The 18,693-nt window shown below is 40.8% G+C and overlaps 2 protein-coding genes across 3 annotated transcripts; one reads left to right on the forward strand and one right to left on the reverse strand.

Annotated features, from left to right (window-relative positions):
• The first annotated feature begins 21 nt into the window (after positions 1-21).
• On the forward strand, positions 22-3,429 carry TMEM251 (transmembrane protein 251). 2 transcript variants are annotated; one of them, XM_042944147.1, is made up of 2 exons: positions 22-91; positions 970-3,429. In XM_042944147.1, the coding sequence occupies exon 2, from the start codon at positions 986-988 to the stop codon at positions 1,379-1,381; it is 396 nt and encodes a 131-aa protein (XP_042800081.1). In that variant the 5' UTR covers positions 22-91; positions 970-985; the 3' UTR covers positions 1,382-3,429. The 2 variants fall into 2 exon arrangements, with proteins under 2 accessions (XP_042800081.1, XP_042800080.1); XM_042944146.1 differs by lacking the exon at positions 22-91 and adding an exon at positions 263-545 and having other exon boundaries at positions 970-3,428.
• An 11,409-nt stretch (positions 3,430-14,838) lies between these two features.
• GON7 (GON7 subunit of KEOPS complex) lies at positions 14,839-18,673 on the reverse strand. Its single transcript, XM_042944151.1, has 2 exons — positions 18,375-18,673; positions 14,839-15,709 (listed from the first exon to the last, which is right to left on the reverse strand). The coding sequence occupies exons 1-2, from the start codon at positions 18,577-18,579 to the stop codon at positions 15,615-15,617; spliced, it is 300 nt and encodes a 99-aa protein (XP_042800085.1). The 5' UTR covers positions 18,580-18,673; the 3' UTR covers positions 14,839-15,614.
• Positions 18,674-18,693: the final 20 nt, after the last annotated feature.

Here is an 18,693-nt window from a genome sequence, read left to right on the forward strand (position 1 = left end):
GGAGGAGCGCGCGCCCTTCCGGCCCGAGCCGGAAGTCCCGACCGTGGTAGCATCCGGGACGGCGGGCGGGCGGGCCAAACGGGACAGGAAGGTGAGATCCGGGAGCCGCTCGTTCCTGCAGGCTCGGCCGGTGGCCGCTGTCCGGCGCTGGGTTCCCGGCGCGGCGAGGCGGAGAGGCCCGGGCCCGGCGCCGCCCGCGCAGCCCTTGGTCGCGGCCGCCGGCGCTGCACCGCGGCGGGGGGCGGGGCCGGCTGCCGGGGAGGCCCGGGGGGCTGGGGAGCCTCCCGGCCCGGCCGGGTGACACGGGCTGGGGCTCCGGCCGCAGCCACAGTGGCCCGGCCGCCGCGTGACTGGCCGCAGTCACGCTGTGCTTAATCACAATTAGCTTGTGCTCCGGGCTGGCCGCGCTCCCATTTCTCCCAGCCGGTGACCCCGGGGATTTCTCTTATGGTGGCTTTCTCTGAAATGCCAAAACCACCCGATTATTCAGAACTGAGTGACTCTTTAACGCTTGCCGTGGGAACAGGAAGATTTTCGGGACCATTGTAAGTGTTTAAGAGTTACTGTCTTAACTTGGGGGCTCCGACATTGGTTTGACTTGGAGAATCGAATGTTCACGTAAAACATTACTGAAACAGTACTGTTTAAGCCAGAAAGTATTTGAACTATAAAAGTGAAGTGTTCCGTAGGAAACCAGTTTAATTCCACTTTCTCAAGGGAAGTTGTGCTGGACCCGTTTCAGCCGGAATATAGTGATTTGATTTTTTTCTGTGGGAGTCACATAAAAAGCACTCTCAATATGCAGTGAAACCTTACTTCTTCGTAATTATTACATAAAAGAAGCTGTGAGTTGTTTACGTTTCTTGGAAAATGTAAATCTAATGATTTTGAACTTTAAATGCATTAATGGAATAGTTGCCATGACCGCCTTACTAGACCCTAATTTGTAATTTTTTTTTAAATTTGAAGGCACAGAGCATGGAGAATGATGAACTTCCGTCAGAGGATGGGATGGATTGGAGTGGGATTGTATTTGTTAGCAAGTGCAGCAGCATTTTACTATGTTTTTGAAATCAATGAGACTTACAACAGGCTGGCCTTGGAACACATTCAGCAGCACCCGGAAGAGCCCCTTGAAGGAACCACATGGACCCACTCCTTGAAAGCTCGGTTACTCTCCCTGCCGTTTTGGTTTTGGACGATTATTTTTCTGATCCCTTACTTACAGATGTTTTTGTTCCTTTATTCTTGTACAAGAGCTGACCCCAAAACGGTGGGCTATTGTATTATCCCCATATGCTTGGCAGTTATTTGCAATCGCCACCAGGCATTTGTCAAGGCTTCCAATCAGATCAGCAGACTACAACTGATTGACACGTAAAATCAAGTAAAATCAAATCGGTCACCATTTTTCCTTACAGTACAAAACTGCCAGTGCTATATGGAACCTGATCACAAGACTGCAGTTTCTTCACAGATCTCAGGAAGTTGTGGTGGGGCAGAGGCTTTCTAAAAAGTATGACCAGGGGGCTCTCTTTATCGGAATAATAATGACTTTTTAAATGAAGCCTGAGATACAGTACTACAGAATCATGTTGATGACTTCAGCTTTTGGAAGTAAAATCGTGTCTGTTATTTGCATTCTTTAGAAACTTGAATAAGTACCTGAACTCCTATTTTTATTCCACTGTGCAACATAGTGATGATTCAGAAATTTTTCCTTTGGGGAAGAAAATAAATATGAAAATTTCCATTGTGCTTAATGTAAAAAGGTCCAAACATGGTCATAAAATTTAAATTTTATACAGTTACCTGGCTTGCTTTAAAATTCTTCAAACTAAAACACCAGTTCAACCTTGTAAACTAAGCCAACTATTTATGCTTGCTTGCTATCAGTTTGTGAGAAATTGGCATACAATTATTGAGGTGATGGCTGTCTTGAAACAAAGTTTGTGCTTCCTTTTGGTAAGGCTACTGGCATTATCAGCATTATTAATGCCTTTGGTTTTTTAAAAATTACTTGGGAAAGAAACTCCATGTTTGGAAGTTGAGAAATCTCACACACGGAAGATGGAAACAAGGTGTTCAGTGAAAATATTTCGTCCAGTCTCTGTCAGATGTGTGACACCACTCTAACATCCTACCAGGTCATCAGCCTTGTGAGTTTCTTTTCTGGCCTAAGGTCCAGTCTTCAGGCAACAGGTTAACTGCATGAAGATGTGATCCTTGTACTTCCTCCTTTGCATTTGTACTTCCTACCTCATGTCTGGTACCAATACAAATAACTAAAACATGGAAATCTCAGATTTTAGGATTTTTTTTTCTTTTTCTTTTTTTTTTCTGGGTGGGATCAAGATGTATTTTTATACAGTAATGGCATTAATACCAAGGAAATATTTTACACGAATAGATTTTAATAATAACCATAACCTCTTTTGGTGCTTATTCTGTTGGGCCTTCTTCTAAGAGCTTTACACGAATTAACTCATTTCATCCTCTAAACAACCCTAAGAAAACAATTATCCAGGCTTTACAGATAAGGACACTGAGGTAGAGAAGTGAAAAGTAACTTGCCTGTTAAGGTCACACACCTGCTAAGCAGCAGAGCCAGGGGTAACCAGGCATCTGCTTCCTTTGTTCCTAACCACTGTCATTTGCTTCTCACAAATGACACGTTTCATGGTATTGTCTAGCTAGGCCAAGGAATGGAAATGGCATTATTGAAAGGTTTTTATCAGTTTGTATGAGCTACCGAAAATCTAAACGTGTTCTACCAGCCTCAGCGTTGAAGTCTGATTTGATTCGAATGGAAGGCTGAACATTCCACAGCAAGCTTTCCTCGAAAGATAGAGCGGGTATGTTTGTTGCCTCAAAAGCGGCAAGGTCAGATCCTTCTCCAGGCAGGCAGTCTCACTTTCCCTTTACTTCTTCCAAAGCTCTAGTGACTGAAATGATACATCTTGTGCTACAGTACACCGAAATCTTCCAAGTAGGCAGCAATTTGAAATGCCTTTTTCTGTGAGGGTCGGGTAACCCAATCACTTGGCATCTTTTGAGCACTTAACTGGTAGTATGCATACTGCAGATACCGCTTTCTGAGCGATTTACCCCTTTCTGAGTGATTCTGAGTGAACATGAGGAAACCTGAATTAAGCACAGGAGTTAAGAACTTGCCCGTGGTTCCACAGCAAGCACGTGGAAGACCCAGGGTATGAATCCAGGCTGTCTGGCTTCAGATCTCCAGTTCTATCATTCCATTATACTGCTTCTCAGAAAAAAAGAGGATAATTTGGGGAAAATCATTGAGCAGTTTCTTTATTTGGTCACTCTTGAGGCAGTGGTAGTTTGAAAACGATTTAAGAAAACGATTTCAATTTTTTTTCACTTTATAAATGCTTGACATAATGCAAGGTTTGTGAGCTTATCATTTGTCTTATTAAATAGTAATTGCTTTTTATTGAAGTAGATTTTATCTCTTATACTTCAAATTGTAGTGTTTGGGGATTTGGTAAGTAAATGCTCAGTCCATCTCTATTTTTCAAGACCAGATTGCCTTGGTAGTAGAAATATTAAAATAGAGTAGGAGTAATTTAGTACTTCCAAAAAAATAATTACTAAGTTTCAGATTGCAAGTTTCATGTTTTTTGATTATTTAGGAATGAAGTATCCAAGTTGTGAATTATTCCTGTTTTGTCTATGGCTATTTAATAGTTCAAAGTGCTCTTTATAAAGGGAAAGGTGAAATTAATCTAACTGTATTAGATTGAGGGAGAGGTTAAAACTGATGGATAGAAGACCTGTGTGTTACATTGAGTCATTTGTTTCATATTCACATCACGATACAATAAAGCAGTAAATACTGGATTAGATAAATGGCAAATATAGAAAGTGCTTCAGGGATTTTAGGGAAAGAGCAAGCATCCTAGGATCCATAACTAGCCAATGATATCTGCTTCCAGAAGTGAGAAAAACAGAGTTATATCCCGTAGTGGCTTACTAAGTCCCTTTATTTGCAACCACACCTGAAATGAAGTAAAACCTGTTGAGTGCTTTTCATGGAAATATGCCAGATATTTTATTTTTTTGAAAGTGCCAGGATAGAGAATAAACTGAACTGCAGAAACAACATCTAATTCATGGAGTCACCACGTGACCTTTCTCCTTTTAAAGGTGCTACCAGTTTTAAAGTAAAAGTGTGATTTCCTAAGTTTAGAATATGATTCTATTTCAAAGCTTTTATAATTGGTTAAAAAGCTTTTCTTTAACAGAAGACCATGGGGGAGGGGGAGAGAAAAAAAAGTTACAGAGAGGGAAGGAGGCAAACCATAAGAAACTCTTAAAAAACTGAGAATAAACTGAGGGTTGATGAGGGGTGGGAGATGGGCATTGAGGAGGGCATCTGTTGGGATGAGCACTGGATGTTGAATGGAGACCAATTTGACAATAAATTTCATATTAAAAAAACTTTATAAAGTAACAAAATAAAAAAAAGCTTTTCTTTGGGGAGGTGGAATCATGAGATAAAGTACTCCTACAAGAGTAACTGCACCCATAAAATAATCAAACTGGTATGTTTGTTCACCATGGGTAGTAAGTGTTCTAGTCTTATTAAGATTATCTAGTGTTGATTTCCTTCTTGATGGATTTAACATTCTCAATCTCCAAAACACTGGTAGAAAAGCTTACCACAATACTGCATGACTCTTTGCATCAAGTGTGTGCCATCACTTTATAAATTCTCCAATATATTTTTAAGTTCCATAGAATTCTGGACCATGATTGGGAATCATGCATTAGTATTTTTGTTTTCGTCTCAGACAGTGAGTATGTCTTGAACAGGAGCTGTATATTAGAATCATCCAAAGAAATAAAAAAAGAAAGCAAAACTCTTCATATAAACAATGCCAAGATCCCTTCCCAGTTTTCTCAGTCTCTGGGGGAGGAGAACAGACAACTGTGTTTTTAGAGCTCTTCAAATGATTGTACTGGAACCATTGGTTTGTGTGCGTATGTTTATTTTTGAGAGAGGGAGAGAGAGTGAATGGGGGAGGGGCAGAGAGCGAGGGAGACAGGATCTGAAGCAGGCTCTGCTGACAGCAGAGAGCCTGATGAGGGGCTTGAACTACAAGCCATGAAATCATGACCCGAGCTGAAGTCAGATGCTTGAACGACTGAGCCACCCAGGCATCCCTGGGCCATGGGTTCTTAATGCACCACAAAGATTCAACTGTTAGTCATGACAGCTGTATTGGTCTTTGGCACAGCTTCAACAAATATTTTGTGGTAAGTTCACCTGAGCTATTTGAACTGCAAACCTTTAAACAGATGTCTATATATTTTTTCAAGGTTTAAGTAGACATTGTTACAAGGTGGGGGGCCTACAGAGCAGGGTCTTATAAACTGATACATGTGGTCCCAGGATGTCACTATGGAAAATCAACAGGTCATGATTATAGAAGAGGTCATTGTAACTGAAGGCCATGATCCAAGGGAGGCCAGCTAGGAATTCAGCAGACATGATGAGGACAGACCAGACCAGGGATGGTCACGTCACAAGGTGAAGGAGAGGACAGTCCCCCTCACTCCTGCTTCCTGTAGCTCTCCAAATGTGACAAGACCCAGCCCATGGCAGGAGAAAACAAAGCAAGAGGTGAGTCCAATGGTGATGTCCATGGTCCTGAGCTGTTTCTGTAGCAGATTGGCATGGATCCGGGTCTGTAGCCCCAGGAGCCCCATACCAGGCTTGTCAGGCCCTCCACAATAGCAGTGTCAGCATGGACATGGCCTGTAGAGTATACTGCAAACAGCGGCCTGCCGGAGTCCAGGGTCAAGAATGAAGTATCTTTTCTGGTTCTAGTTCCTCTCCAGGTTATCCTGAATATACTTCTATCAGGCTTAGCCTCCCACTCTACCCAAATTGCTCTGTTGTCAAGAGGCCACTGGTCACTTACTCTTAACTACACCAGATGGTCAAGTCTCAGCTCTTAAATTATCCCTTGGCAGTTTTTGACACACTCCCTGTCCTTGAGATACCTTCTTCAATTGGTTTCTGGATTAGTACTGCCAGTAGAACTTTAGTGATAGTGGAAACGTTTTATGTCTATCTGTGTTGTCCAATCAGTAGCCACTAGCCATATGAAGTGAGCCCTTGAGATGTGGCTAGTGTGGCTGAGGAACTGAATTTAAAATTTTAATTCAGGGGTGCCTGGGTGGCCCAGGCGGTTAAGCATCCAACTTTGGCTCAAGTCATGATCTCAGGGTTTGTGAATTCAAGCCCCGAGTCAGGCTCTGTGCTGACAGCTCGGAGCCTGGAGCCCGCTTTGGATTCTGTGTCTCCCTTTCTTTCTGCCCCACCCCCACTTGCGCTCTGTCTCAAAAATGAATAAACGTTAAAAAAAGTTTAATTAGTTCAAATAGCCACATGTGGCTAGTAGCTACTGGGTATTACCCCAGTTCCAGACACTTGCCTGCTTTGCCTTCTTCACCAGCTTCTCCTGTCTCTTTTGCTGGTTCCTCCCTGGGGATCCGCCCAGTTTCTGAATGCTGACATGCCCCAGTTCTCATTTCTATACTTACTCCATTGGTCATCCCATCCAGGCTCATGGCTTTAAGTGCCCAAATTTATATTGCTACCTGGCATCTCTCCTGAGCTCCAGACTTGGGATATTCAACTGCCTATTTGACATTTACTAAGATGTCATACGAGGCATCTGAGATTTGACCTGTTCAACATCAAGCTCCTCATCTTATCTCCACCTACCAAAATCTGCTCAAGGCCCCTAGAAGTCTATCAAACAAATGGCAACATAAAATGTTATGCCTCTCAAAATCCCTCCCATGGCTTTCCTTCTGAGAACAAAAATCCAAGCCCTTAACGTGGCTTACAAAGTCCTAAATAAGAGGCCTTTGACCATTTTCTGCCATTTCTTCTACTACTCTCTCCACTCCTCACCCCACTCTAGCCATTCCGATCTTCCTGCTGATTCTAGAACATGCCAGAAAAACCGGTCTCAGGGCGTATGCACTCAGTGTACCTTCTGTCTGCATGCTCAGCCCTGGCCTGCTCTATTCCTGTCTGCAGACCTTTGCTGAATTGTCAGCTTAGTGAGGCTTCCTCTGACCAGTCTATTTAAATAAAATTAAGCATCCTTTTCCCATGTTTTTCTCCACAGCACTTACCTTCCCATGACATGTTACGTATTTTGTCAGAATCTAAACTCCATGAGGGCAGGGGTTTTGTCTGTTCATTGTTGTATACCCTGTGCCTAGAACAGCACATAGTAGGTGCTCATTAATTATTTACTGTATGAACGATTCTTACTGCCACTGAATACCTCTTTCATTAGACTGCAAAACAATCTAGTTTGCTCTCCAGAGAAAATAAAGGTTAAAGTTAACATTTTCTACTAAGTGTGTAGCCTACCCTGTCACATGTTCTGGATAAGTTCAGTGGCTAAGGTTTTTTCAGGTTTCAGTAGTGATATGTTCTTTCCGAGGCCAAGATTTAAAATGAGTCCATTTACTTTTGCCAACAATGATGTTGGTTGTCTTGGGATTCTCCTTATTCAAGCAGGAAAAAAAAAAAAATACCACATTCACAAACAAGATTTTAAGTGGTGGTTAGAGCCTTGAGTAATTCTCAAGGTACAATCATGAAGATAACAGTTTCCTAAACCACCTAACATATGCATCAAGTGTCCTGCCAAGCTCTTAGGGTTACAGCACACAATTTTTCAGTATTCTGGTGTTTAAGCCAATACCTTGGCCCGTAAATTACTCATTTAAAGTAGTAATGTGTTGTTATTATTATTTTAAATGATTGTTTTTGAGAAAGCGAGCACAAGCGGGGGAAGGGCAGAGAGATGGGGACAGAAGATCTGAAACAGGCTTTGCGTTATCAGCACAAAGCCCAATGTGGGACTCGAACCCAGTAACCGTGAGATCATAACCTGAGCCGAAGTCAGAGGCTGAATGGACTGAGCCACCCAGGTGCCCCTGTTATTAAGTCTGACACTTAATCAACTGAGCCACCCAGGTACCCCAAAATGTGTTTTAATTTTCATTTCTTTATTTATTTGTTTTATTCATTTTTAAGAGAGTGCAAGTGGGGGAAGGGGAGTGAGAGGCGGACAGGGGATCTGAAGCAGGCTCCGTGCTGATAGCAGTGGGCCTGATGTGGGGCTCGAACTCATGAATTGTGAGACCATGACCTGAGCTGGAGTGCTCAACCGACTGAGCCACCCAGGAGCTCTGTAATGTGTTTTTAGAAGTTAGTTCCATCTCCAGCAGAATTTTTTGCATTGGAGTAAAAATTTTTTTTTTAATGCTTATTTTTGAGAGACAGGGTATGCGTGGGGGAGGGGCAGAGAGAGAGGGAGACACAGAATCCGAAGCAGGCTCCAGGCTCTGAGCTGTCAGCACAGAGCCCAACACGGGGCTCCAACTCACAAACCTCAAGATCATGACCCAAGCCAAAGTCAGATGCTTAACCAACTGAGCCACCCAGGCGCTGTGGAGTAAATTTCTATTTAAAACTGTACCCCAATGGCCTTGTCGCTGCCCCAATGTGAGCTACTGCTTTTTAAAAGATTTAAATAGAAGCTTATATTCTAGCGTTCACTGTTCCCTGGGCCATGTCTTTAAATAGAGCAATTCTGATCCCAAAAGTCACCTGAGAACTGGAATAGTTACAGCAACACTGTGAAATTCATTTTATACTTTAAGAATAATGCACTGTCTAGAGGGTATTTTTTCAAGGTTAAGGCTACGTACATCAGTTTTACCAACACTGCCTTTTTTTTTTTTTTTTTTTTTTTTTTTACAGTATCTTACCTCACATTAGCTCAGTTTCCTAACCTCTTTAGAGGTCACATTCTGCTCCCTTTTCCGACAAAGTAATGATCAGATGGGAAATGTGGATTTTTTTGGCTTTTAAGTCTAGATTGGTTAATTTTTGCCCTGAATTACTTATGCACCTGGCTGGCTCAGTCAGTACAGCATGCAACTCTTGATCTTAGGATCATGAGTTCAAGCCCCACGTTGGGTGCAGAGCTTACTTAAAAAAAAACTCAACAGTTTCAGCAACACTTCAGAAAGAGTAACTTGTGTGTAGAAAACTACAAAATACATTTAAAAAAATGCAGAGAGTTGAGTGTACAGTGAAAACTCTCCCTCTTCTTCCCAGCCCAACTCCCTCTCTGCCCAGAAGCAGTCTGGCTATCCTTTTAGGTACTACATGTGTATCTCACCAATATTTTCCAATGGCACCATTCTACACACTATTCTGTATCTTGCTGGTTTTCATTTAACATCGTATCCTAGAGATTGATCTTTAACACAGAGCTACACGTTGGCCTTTTTTAATGGCTGCCCCAAATTATTGTATGAATATTCTTATTTAATTAACCAGGGTCTTCTGCCAAAGGACATTTAGGTTCTTTACACTTCTTACTAAGAATAATGCTGCAATGAATAGTGTTGTAAATACATCTGTGCACCTGTGTACCGTTATCACTGGAAAAGTTTCTATAAATGAAACTGCTGGGTCAAAGAACAAGTACATCTAACATTTTTTTTTAACATTTATTTATTTTGAGAGAAAGAGAGTAAAAGCACAAGCAGGGGAGGGGTAGAGGGAGAGAGAGAAACCCAAGCAGGGTCCACACCGTCAGCACAGAGCCTGTCAAGGGGCATGATCCCACAACTGTGAAATCACGACCTGAGCTGAAATCAAAGAGTCAGACGCTTAACCGACTGAGCCACCCACATGTCCTGTACATCTAACTTTTGTTTGTTTGTTTTTGCATCTAATATTTTGACAGAAGTGTCAACTTGACTTTTTAAAAAAAATTTTTAATGTTTTTATTTATTTCTGAGACAGAGACAGAGCATGAGTGGGGGAGGTGCAGAGAGAGAGGGAGACACAGAATCTGAAACAGGCTCCAGGCTCTGAGCTGTCAGCACAGAGCCCGACACGGGGCTCAGACTCACAAACTGTGAGATCATGACCTGAGCTGAAGTCGGTCGCTCAACTGACTGAGCCACCCAGGTGCCCCTGACTTTTTTTTTTTTTTAATGTTTATTTTTGAGAGAGAGAGAGAAAGCACAAGTGGGGGAGGACAGAGAGAGAGGGAGACGCAGGATCCCAAGGAGGCTCCAGGCTGTCAGCATGGGGCCCATTGAGCCCAGTGAGATCATGACCTGAGCCGAAGTCAGACGTTTAACCAACTGAGCCACCCAGGTGCCGCTCAACTTGACTTTCAAAGAGCCTATACCAAGTTACACTCTCATCATCAGTATCGTATAGCCCTCACATCCTTTCCAGCTCAACATTACATCAAAACTTTTGATCTTTCAGTCTGTAAAGTAAAAAATGGTATCACATTGTGGCTTTAATTTTCATTTCTTTGAAGTATTACTTTTTTTTTCCATTTAAAAACCATGTGTATTTCTCTTCTCGTGGTTTTGCTATTTCTTTCCTTTGCCCACTTCTATGGTTTGACTGGTATACATGAGATCTATAAAAGGAAATAGTTCTTAGTCATTATGTGCTGAAAATGCCAAATACTTCTTCCCTCTTTGTCTTTTAATCTTATTTATAGAATATTCCAAATTTTTCATTATTATGTAATCACATTTACTAATCTCTTCTATTATGGTTTCTGGATTTTAAAAAAATCTTGCTTAGGAAAGACACCTTCCTCACTCTGAGACTATAAAAACTATTACTCTATATTCTTTCTCTTTTAAAAAGAGTTATTATTTAATTTTTTTTTTGAGAGAGACAGAGAGAAAACACACCTGTATGGGAAGGGCAGAGAGAGAATCCCGAGCAGGCTCCTGGCTTTGAGCTTGGAGCCAGATGCAGGGCTTGATCCCATGACCATGTGTTCATGACCGCAAGATCATGACCTGAGCAGAAACCAAGAGATGGATGCTGAACCAACTGAGCCACTCAGGTGCCCCTACTCCATTTTTTTAGTACTTCTGTGGTTTTGTTTTACATTACAAATCTTGATTCCCTGGAATTTATTATGTTCTAACTCATGAGAGATTTAAACTCTCACAAAAACTAGTCAATTTGTTTCTCATTTGTTAAGACTGAAAGTGTCATTTACAAACATTCTCCATTAGGTGAGGATTTTACATTAAATATCCAGGAAATAATTATCACAAAATGATTGTAATCAATTTCCTCAAACATGTAAATTTTATTTGTAACCATCACATGCTGATTTTATGGCAATGCAGTTTTGAATTTTGCAGTGCTCAGCTACCCCACAATAAGTCCAAACAGGCATTTCTTGTAAACATTTCAGCACAACACACTGATTGACAATTGAGTTTAAAAAGCCTAGGTTTTCAGAATCTCTTATGTATGAAACCTAGGAGTATAGAAGATATTCTCTATTTGTTCAGATTGGACAATCCCACTGAGAAATAGATGTATCTTTAATAGGCTAAATAGGAACTAAACAAAAACTAAACAATAAACTGAGGGCCACAAGTGTCTCCAACTGATTTTGTCATTTGGAAGAAAACCTAAACTTTATTTCCTTTTAAAGTACAAGTCTTCTCAATAAAAAAAAATTTTTTTTACTATCAATTGAATTTTCTTTTAGTAAAAATTAAAAAAAAATTCTAAGCAGCTGAAGGCATAATTTTTTCCTTCCCCTGAAGGAATAATTCTAATAAAGTATATTTCATTTTTTTATTTATTAAAAAAATTTTTTTAATGTTTGTTTTTGAGAGCTCGTGTGTGCACACACGAGCAGGGGAAGGGCAGTGAGAGGGAGACAGAGGATCCAAAGTGGGCTCCAAACTGATAGCAGAGAGCCTGATGTGGGGTTCAAACTCAGAGAACCCTGAGATCATGACCTGAACCAAAGTTGGATGCTTAACTGACTGAGCCACCCAGGCACCCCTAAAGTACATTTCATAATACAAGGTGGGGGGAAGTACAGGGGGCTAGGTACCAGGAAACACACAGCATGAGGACCTAATATCACCTAGGAAGCCAGGAAAGTCTCCTGGAGGAAATGTTGAAGTTGAAGGAAGAACTAGACAGGTAAAGGACGTCACTTGGTTGAGGACTTGAAAGGCAGCCAGTTGCAGAAGCGTAAATCCTCTGAGTATGAACACTATCTCTAAACTGGGGGGACAAAACTTCCCATAATTTTTTCAAGTAAGTTTTCCTTCTCCCCAAATTAATTTTTATTTTTTAAGGTTTATCTATTTTGAGAGAGAGACAGCGTTAGTGGGAGAGGGGCAGAACAAGAAGGGAAGAGAGAGAATCCCAAGCAGGCTCTGCACCGTCAGCGCAGAACCCAAGGAGGGGTTCCAAACCACAAAACCATGAGATCATGACCTGAGCCGAAACCAAGAGTTGGACGCTTAACCAAGTGAGCCACCCAGGTGCCCCCAAATTTTTTAGAAAGTAAGCTCTACACCCAACACGGGGCTTGAACTCATGACTCTGAGAACAAGAGTCACATGCACTAGGGGCACCTGAGTGGCTCAGTCAGTTAAGCGGCAGACTTTGGCTCAGCTGGTGATCTTATAGTTCGTGGGTTTAAGCCCCAATTCAGGCTGTATTCTGACAGCTCAGAGCCTGGAGCCTGCTTCCTATTCTGTGTCTCTGTCTCTCTCTGCCCCTCCCCTGCTCGCACTCTTTCAAAAATAAACATAAAAAAAAAAAAAAAAAAAAAGTCACATGCTCTACCAACTGAGCCAGCCAAGCATCCCTCTTCCCAAGTGATTTTTAAAAAAATCTTCCAACTTTCTTACAAACAGCAACCTATTATAATAGGCTCCACAGAATGCTATTAAAACAAGTATTTCTTGTGACACAAATGCACTTTTAGAAAAACCATTATGTTGCAAATGTCCATATATTTCATATTTTAAACTCCATGTCTCACATTTTAAAAGATTACTTATCTAAGTCGGGTGTTAAGTTTACTTTTAGCTAGGATTGTGAGGTTGACTTTCCTGTACAAAAGTAAACTCGAAAGAAATTCAGAGATTAACTGTGTCCTGCTTGCCTGTGGCAATGTTTGTACTCTTAGGAGTCAGAAGATTAGAAAACCAGACAAGGCACTTCGATACTGGGCCTTCACACCGATCTTTTTTTTTTTTTTTTTTTTAATTTTTTTTTTTTAATGTTTATTTATTTTTGAGACAGAGAGAGACAGAGCATGAACGGGGGAGGGGCAGAGAGAGAGGGAGACACAGAATCTGAAACAGGCTCCAGGCTCTGAGCCGTCAGCACAGAGCCCAACGCGGGGCTCGAACCCACGGACCGTGAGATCATGACCTGAGCCAAAGTCGGACGCTTAACCGACTGAGCCACCCAGGAGCCCCATCACACCGATCTTTTTTGTCACACATGTAGCTCACTTATGAAGCAGGCAGTATTAAAATCAGTATTGCGGCGCCTGGGTGGCTCAGTCTGTTGAGCGTCCGACTTCAGCTCAGGTCATGATCTAGCAGTCTGTGAGTTCAAGCCCCGCGTTGGGCTCTGTGCTGACAGCTCAGAGCCTGGAGCCTGCTTTGGATTCTGTGTCTCCCTCTCTCTCTGCCCCTCCCCCAATCATGCTGTCTCTGTCAAAAATAAATAAACATTAAAATTTTAAAAATCAGTATTAAAATTAAGGAAAAGATCAATCAGACCTATAACCCAGACCTCAAAACACTGGGCCACAAGCACAAATATCTTGATATTTCTTCTTTATTAACATATTTACTAAACAAAGAAGGAAAAAAATAAAAAAAGTTAAAAAACGTAAAGAAAGCAAAATATTCAGGAGCAAAATCCAGCTATTACTTAAAAAATATGAACTATTTTGGGGCACCTGGCTGGCTTGGCTGGGAGAGCATGTGATTCTTGATCCTTGGGTCATGAGTTTGAGCACCACATTGACTGTAGAGATTACTAAAAAAATAATAATAAACTTTAAAAAAGAAAAACTTAAAAAACATATGAACTATTTTAACTGTGCTGGTAAGTTTTTTTAAAGGATTGTATGAAGAAAAAGATTATCATAAGTCAATAACTGAGAAGTCCCAATACTAGAGACATTATCACAAACTAAACAAGGCAATTTCTGACCATTCATAGAACTTTTCCTAGTTAGTATTTTTTTTTTTCCTAGTTGGTATTGTTTTGATTACATAAGAGCACTTAGTGGAAGGCTGATGTTCCAAGCAAAACAATACTTCAAAGATATGAAAAGGTATCAGGCACCTCGTGGCTCGGTCAGTTAAGCGTCCAACTCTTGATTTCAGCTCAGGTCATGATCTCACAGTTGTGAGATCAAGCCCCACGATGGGCTCATGCTGACAGTATGGCACCTACTTAGGATTCTCTCTCCCTCTCCCTCTAGCCCTCCCCCACTTGCATGTGTGGTCTGTCTCTCTCTCAAAATAAACATTAAAAAAAAAAAAAAAGACATGAAAAGGTATCTAAATTCAGTTTCCTTAATTGTATGTACTTTGTAAACTATAGATTTCAGAATATGTAACTGGGAAAGTACTATGATAATCTGCTTTTGGGGTTTTTTGGTAATCTGTTAAAGGCTATGTGTACAACCCATCTCTGCCAATATTTAGCTCAAATTCAGGGCAACACCTCTTCTAAGGTTCAATTCATCTTGGAAATAAGTCATATATAATCTGTAAGGTTACTTCCAACTCTAAAATTCTATAACTATTTGTATTTCCTTAGATACATGTACTTGATTTCTTTGCATTTTAGCTATCTAAATGAATCAGGAAACATGCACAGGAAATAAAAAATGCCTTGGTCCCATCAACAAGCCGAAAAGGAATACACACACATATTTTAGGAATATATATGTATTTTAAAGGATTCAACAGGCCTTTGGGGTAAGCAAAATCAAAGCAAGGATACAGGATGAGAAATACCTTAAGTTAAAGTCAACATAGATTGTTTAAGACTTACATTTGTGTTTATATACATAACATGCTACAGCATAAAAGCACGCCCAACTTCGTTCTCTTAAGTTACAAGTTAAATGTATATATTCACTGAGTGGTATCACCTCTGGATGTCTATACACTGGGTGTAAGTATGGACTCCAGGTTTCCTTGGGTCTCTCTCCGGGCTCATCTCCCTCTTCAGTATTTCTATTCCCATTTTCCTTCTTCTTACACAGATCTGCCATTCTTAAATCTAATATCCGATTTTCTCCACTTACATCTTCTTTGAAATGTTATTGTGCGGGATTATGAGGTGTACTTTTTATAACAAGCAGAAGCCACAAGATGTAGATATCACACAACTTAATTCAATGGTTATTTAAAAAGTAGAAAACTGAACAAATATTCAGTTGCCAACTTAGAGGATTTTATATAGCATTGAGTGTTCTAGTTATTTCCACAGTATCAAATTTATTTCTCACTCAAGAAAACAGACTAAACATTTATTATATCTTTCTTTGGTGGAAACAGAAGATACATTTTTTTCTTTGACAAAATTGTCCTAGGGGAATAAAACAAATACTTTTCCAAATTAGAGCACCAGTCTTTCCTAAATGTCAGCGTGTGATAATTCAGATAGAGTAGCAGTCTTTTAAATTTCATAAAACCTATTCTTAAGATGGTGGTTTGGGCCGTTTTGCAGATGGTCCATCTGAGTTAGTTCTGTTATCAGTGTTATTTTCATCTTCTGCATCATCTTCATCATCACCTTTTAAAATAAATATTTGTGTGACAATATGTTCAGTGGTTCAAAGAAAGAGATTGTTAAAATGGTTGATACTGAGACCATTTCACTTTAAGGATTAATTAAGTTATGCATACGTTGGATTCAAAGTATGTATGGTTAAAAAGATTTCAGGAATTTTGGTGTTTAAAATCTTTCTTATCTGCCACTTTTTTTGGAGATATAATCTATACACCATGTAACATTCACTCTTCTAAAGTGTACAATTTATTGATTTGTAGTATACTCCCTAGGTTGAGCAACTGTCACTGACATTTAATTCTAGAACACATTCATCATCTGAGAAATGGCACACCAAAACCAATTCTCACTCCCCTTAGCCCTTGGCAACCTCTAATCTACTTTCTATCTCCATAGATTTGTCTGTTCTGGACATTTCATATAAATGGAATCCTAAAATATGCGACCTTTTCTGTCTGCCTGCTTTCACTTCACATGTTTTTGAAGTTCACTCATGCTATAGCCATTTACCGGTGCTTCATTCCTTTTTAGTGTTGAATACTACTCCATCGATGGATACACCACATTTTGTTTATCGCCTCATCAGCTGACGGACATGGTGTTGTTGCCACTTTCTCGTTATTATAATAATGCTGCTATGAATATTCATATATAAGTTTTTATGTGAACGTAGGTTTCCAGTTCTCTTTGGAGAAGTAGGAGTGGAACTAGGAGTTCCTAGGAGTGGAATTACTGGGTTATAAGGTAACTTTAACTTCCTGAGGAACTGCCAAACCATTTTCCAAAGAAGGTGTATCCTTTCATATTTCCACCCGCAATGTCTGACGACTCCAATTTCTTCACATCCTAGCCAACACCTGTTATTGTTCTTTTTGATTACAGTCATCCTAGTGAGCGTGAAGTGGTATTTCCTTGGGGTTCACTAGGATTTCCCTGATGGCCAATGATGCTAAACATCTTTTCACGAGCTTATTGGCCATTTATATATCTTATTTAAAGAACTGTCTATTCAAATCCTTTCACATCTGGTAACTGGATTGGTTGTAAGCCAATTTTAGTACTGAGTACTTTTTAGTACTGAGTTCTATCACTTTTCTTTAGTAACTGGTACAATTTTAAAGTTTTGTATATTTGTTGAGATCAAATTCACAGAACACAAAATGTGCCATGTCAATCTCGATTACTTTTAACAAAGTAAAACCTAAGCTTTATGGGGTCTTCATTAAATAAACAAAAAACGTGTCTTCTGATACAAATATACTACTGACCTTCCATTCATAGGTGGCAGTTATTTTCTCAACAAGTAATGATATTTTAAGAAATGGCTCTAGCTATACTCATCCTTACGCCAATGATAACGTTTTCAAGAGACTACAGAAGTACTTGTGGAGCCAAGAAACAGGACTTCATTCTCAATACATTGGCACTCCCAATTAATATATCCATGGAACCAATCTATTGTCTGAACTCAGTGTAATGTTCTGAACTGGCTCCTTCACATAATACACAAGATGCAAAGTACAGTACAGTGTAAGTCCCTTTAGAGAGGAGGTAAGTCCTGACTCCAATATTTAATTCTTTGGCCCTTCAGCTCCAGGCAAAAAAGGTACCTACCTCTTTTCGTATTCAAGACAAGACTTAAATTTCACATTTCTCCTTTCAAACTGCACCTTCTAAGTTGGCATATGGAAAGGAGTCCCTGGGAGTTAAGACTCCTTAAACTGAAATCTTCAGAACTTACTCTGAAATTAATTCTAAAATTACTTATTTTTAAAAAATTTGAATCCAAGTTAGTTAACATACAGTGTATTAACGAATAGAATTTAGTGACTCATCACTTACATGTAACATTCAGCGGTCATCCCAACAAGTGCCCCTTGCCCATTTAGCCCATCCCCCACCTAACATCCCTCGGGCAACCCTGTTTGTTCTCTGTATTTAAGAGTCTCTTATGGTTTATCTCCCTCTCTGTTTTTATATTATTTTTGCTTCCCTTTCCTTATGTTCATCTGTTTTGTATCTTAAATTCTACATGAGTGAAATCATATTTGTCTTTCTCTAACTTATTTTGCTTAGCATAATACACTCTAGCTCTATCCACATTGTTGCAAATGGCAAGATTTCATTCTTTTGGATCGCAGAGGACAGTCTTCTTAACGTGTTTGTAACTTCATGAAATTTTGTAAATTCGTGTAATTTCGTTAAATTACAAATACGTTAAGAAGGTAATACTCCTTTTCATCCTTCAACACCCAGCTCAAAAGTCATGCTCTCTGAAGCCTTCTTGGGTCCTCTCAGCTTGCAATAGTTACAGAGGGCCCTGGAGTCATACTTCCAATCTGTTAAAAAGTATTTGCTTGTCTAACCCCCACCAGCCTGAGAGTTTCAGAAAGCCAGGAACTGAGTGGCATTCACCTCATTCCGTCTCAAGAGCACAGCCCAGTGCCTGGCACAGAGCAGTCGGCACTCAGCACGCTTTTTGTGATACATATGGAAAGAGAGTCGTCAAACGCTTAAGCAGAAGTAGCGCAGATAATACGGCGGTAAGGACTAACAATTTTTAGTTGGGATTCTTCTTCCCCCGAGGCTCACTTGCTCCAAGACGGCCACTCTACCCGGGCTCCCCTGCCCCGCCCTCCTGTCGCTCCAGCACCTTCTCAGGGCTCACCGTCCAAGGCCTCTTCTGGAGCCGCCACCCGGTCTTGCGCTTCCTGCTGTACCAGGGGGCCGAAGAGTTCTGTCACCAGGTCTCTCATCTGGGCCACGCCAGACAACAGGGTCTCGTAAGGATCGGCGTCGGCCGGCACCTCACAGGGCACCCGCAGCCGCTGCTGTTGCCCATCCAGCCCGACATACTCGCCCAACAACTCCATGGCGATGGCTGAGCTTCAACAGCCACCGACTTCCAGGCGCCACCCGGAAGCGGAAGTCAACTCGCCGTGGGCGCAGCCTGGCGCAGGCGGGAGAAGGGAGAGGAGTGACTTCCG

This window comes from Panthera leo, chromosome B3, assembly GCF_018350215.1.
Source record: "Panthera leo isolate Ple1 chromosome B3, P.leo_Ple1_pat1.1, whole genome shotgun sequence".
Lineage (NCBI taxonomy): Eukaryota > Metazoa > Chordata > Mammalia > Carnivora > Felidae > Panthera > Panthera leo.

What these genes read in the sequence shown, in the direction of transcription:
- GON7 (XM_042944151.1), bottom strand. Translation starts at nt 18,579, where the DNA reads ATGGAGTTGTTGGGCGAGTATGTCGGGCTGGATGGGCAACAGCAGCGG. An exon ending in TCCAGAAGAGGCCTTGGACG is followed by an intron (nt 15,710 to 18,374) that starts GTGAGCCCTGAG and finishes TTATTTTAAAAG; the next exon opens with GTGATGATGAAGATGATGCA.
- TMEM251 (XM_042944146.1), top strand. Translation starts at nt 448, where the DNA reads ATGGTGGCTTTCTCTGAAATGCCAAAACCACCCGATTATTCAGAACTG. An exon ending in GGAAGATTTTCGGGACCATT is followed by an intron (nt 546 to 969) that starts GTAAGTGTTTAA and finishes TTAAATTTGAAG; the next exon opens with GCACAGAGCATGGAGAATGA.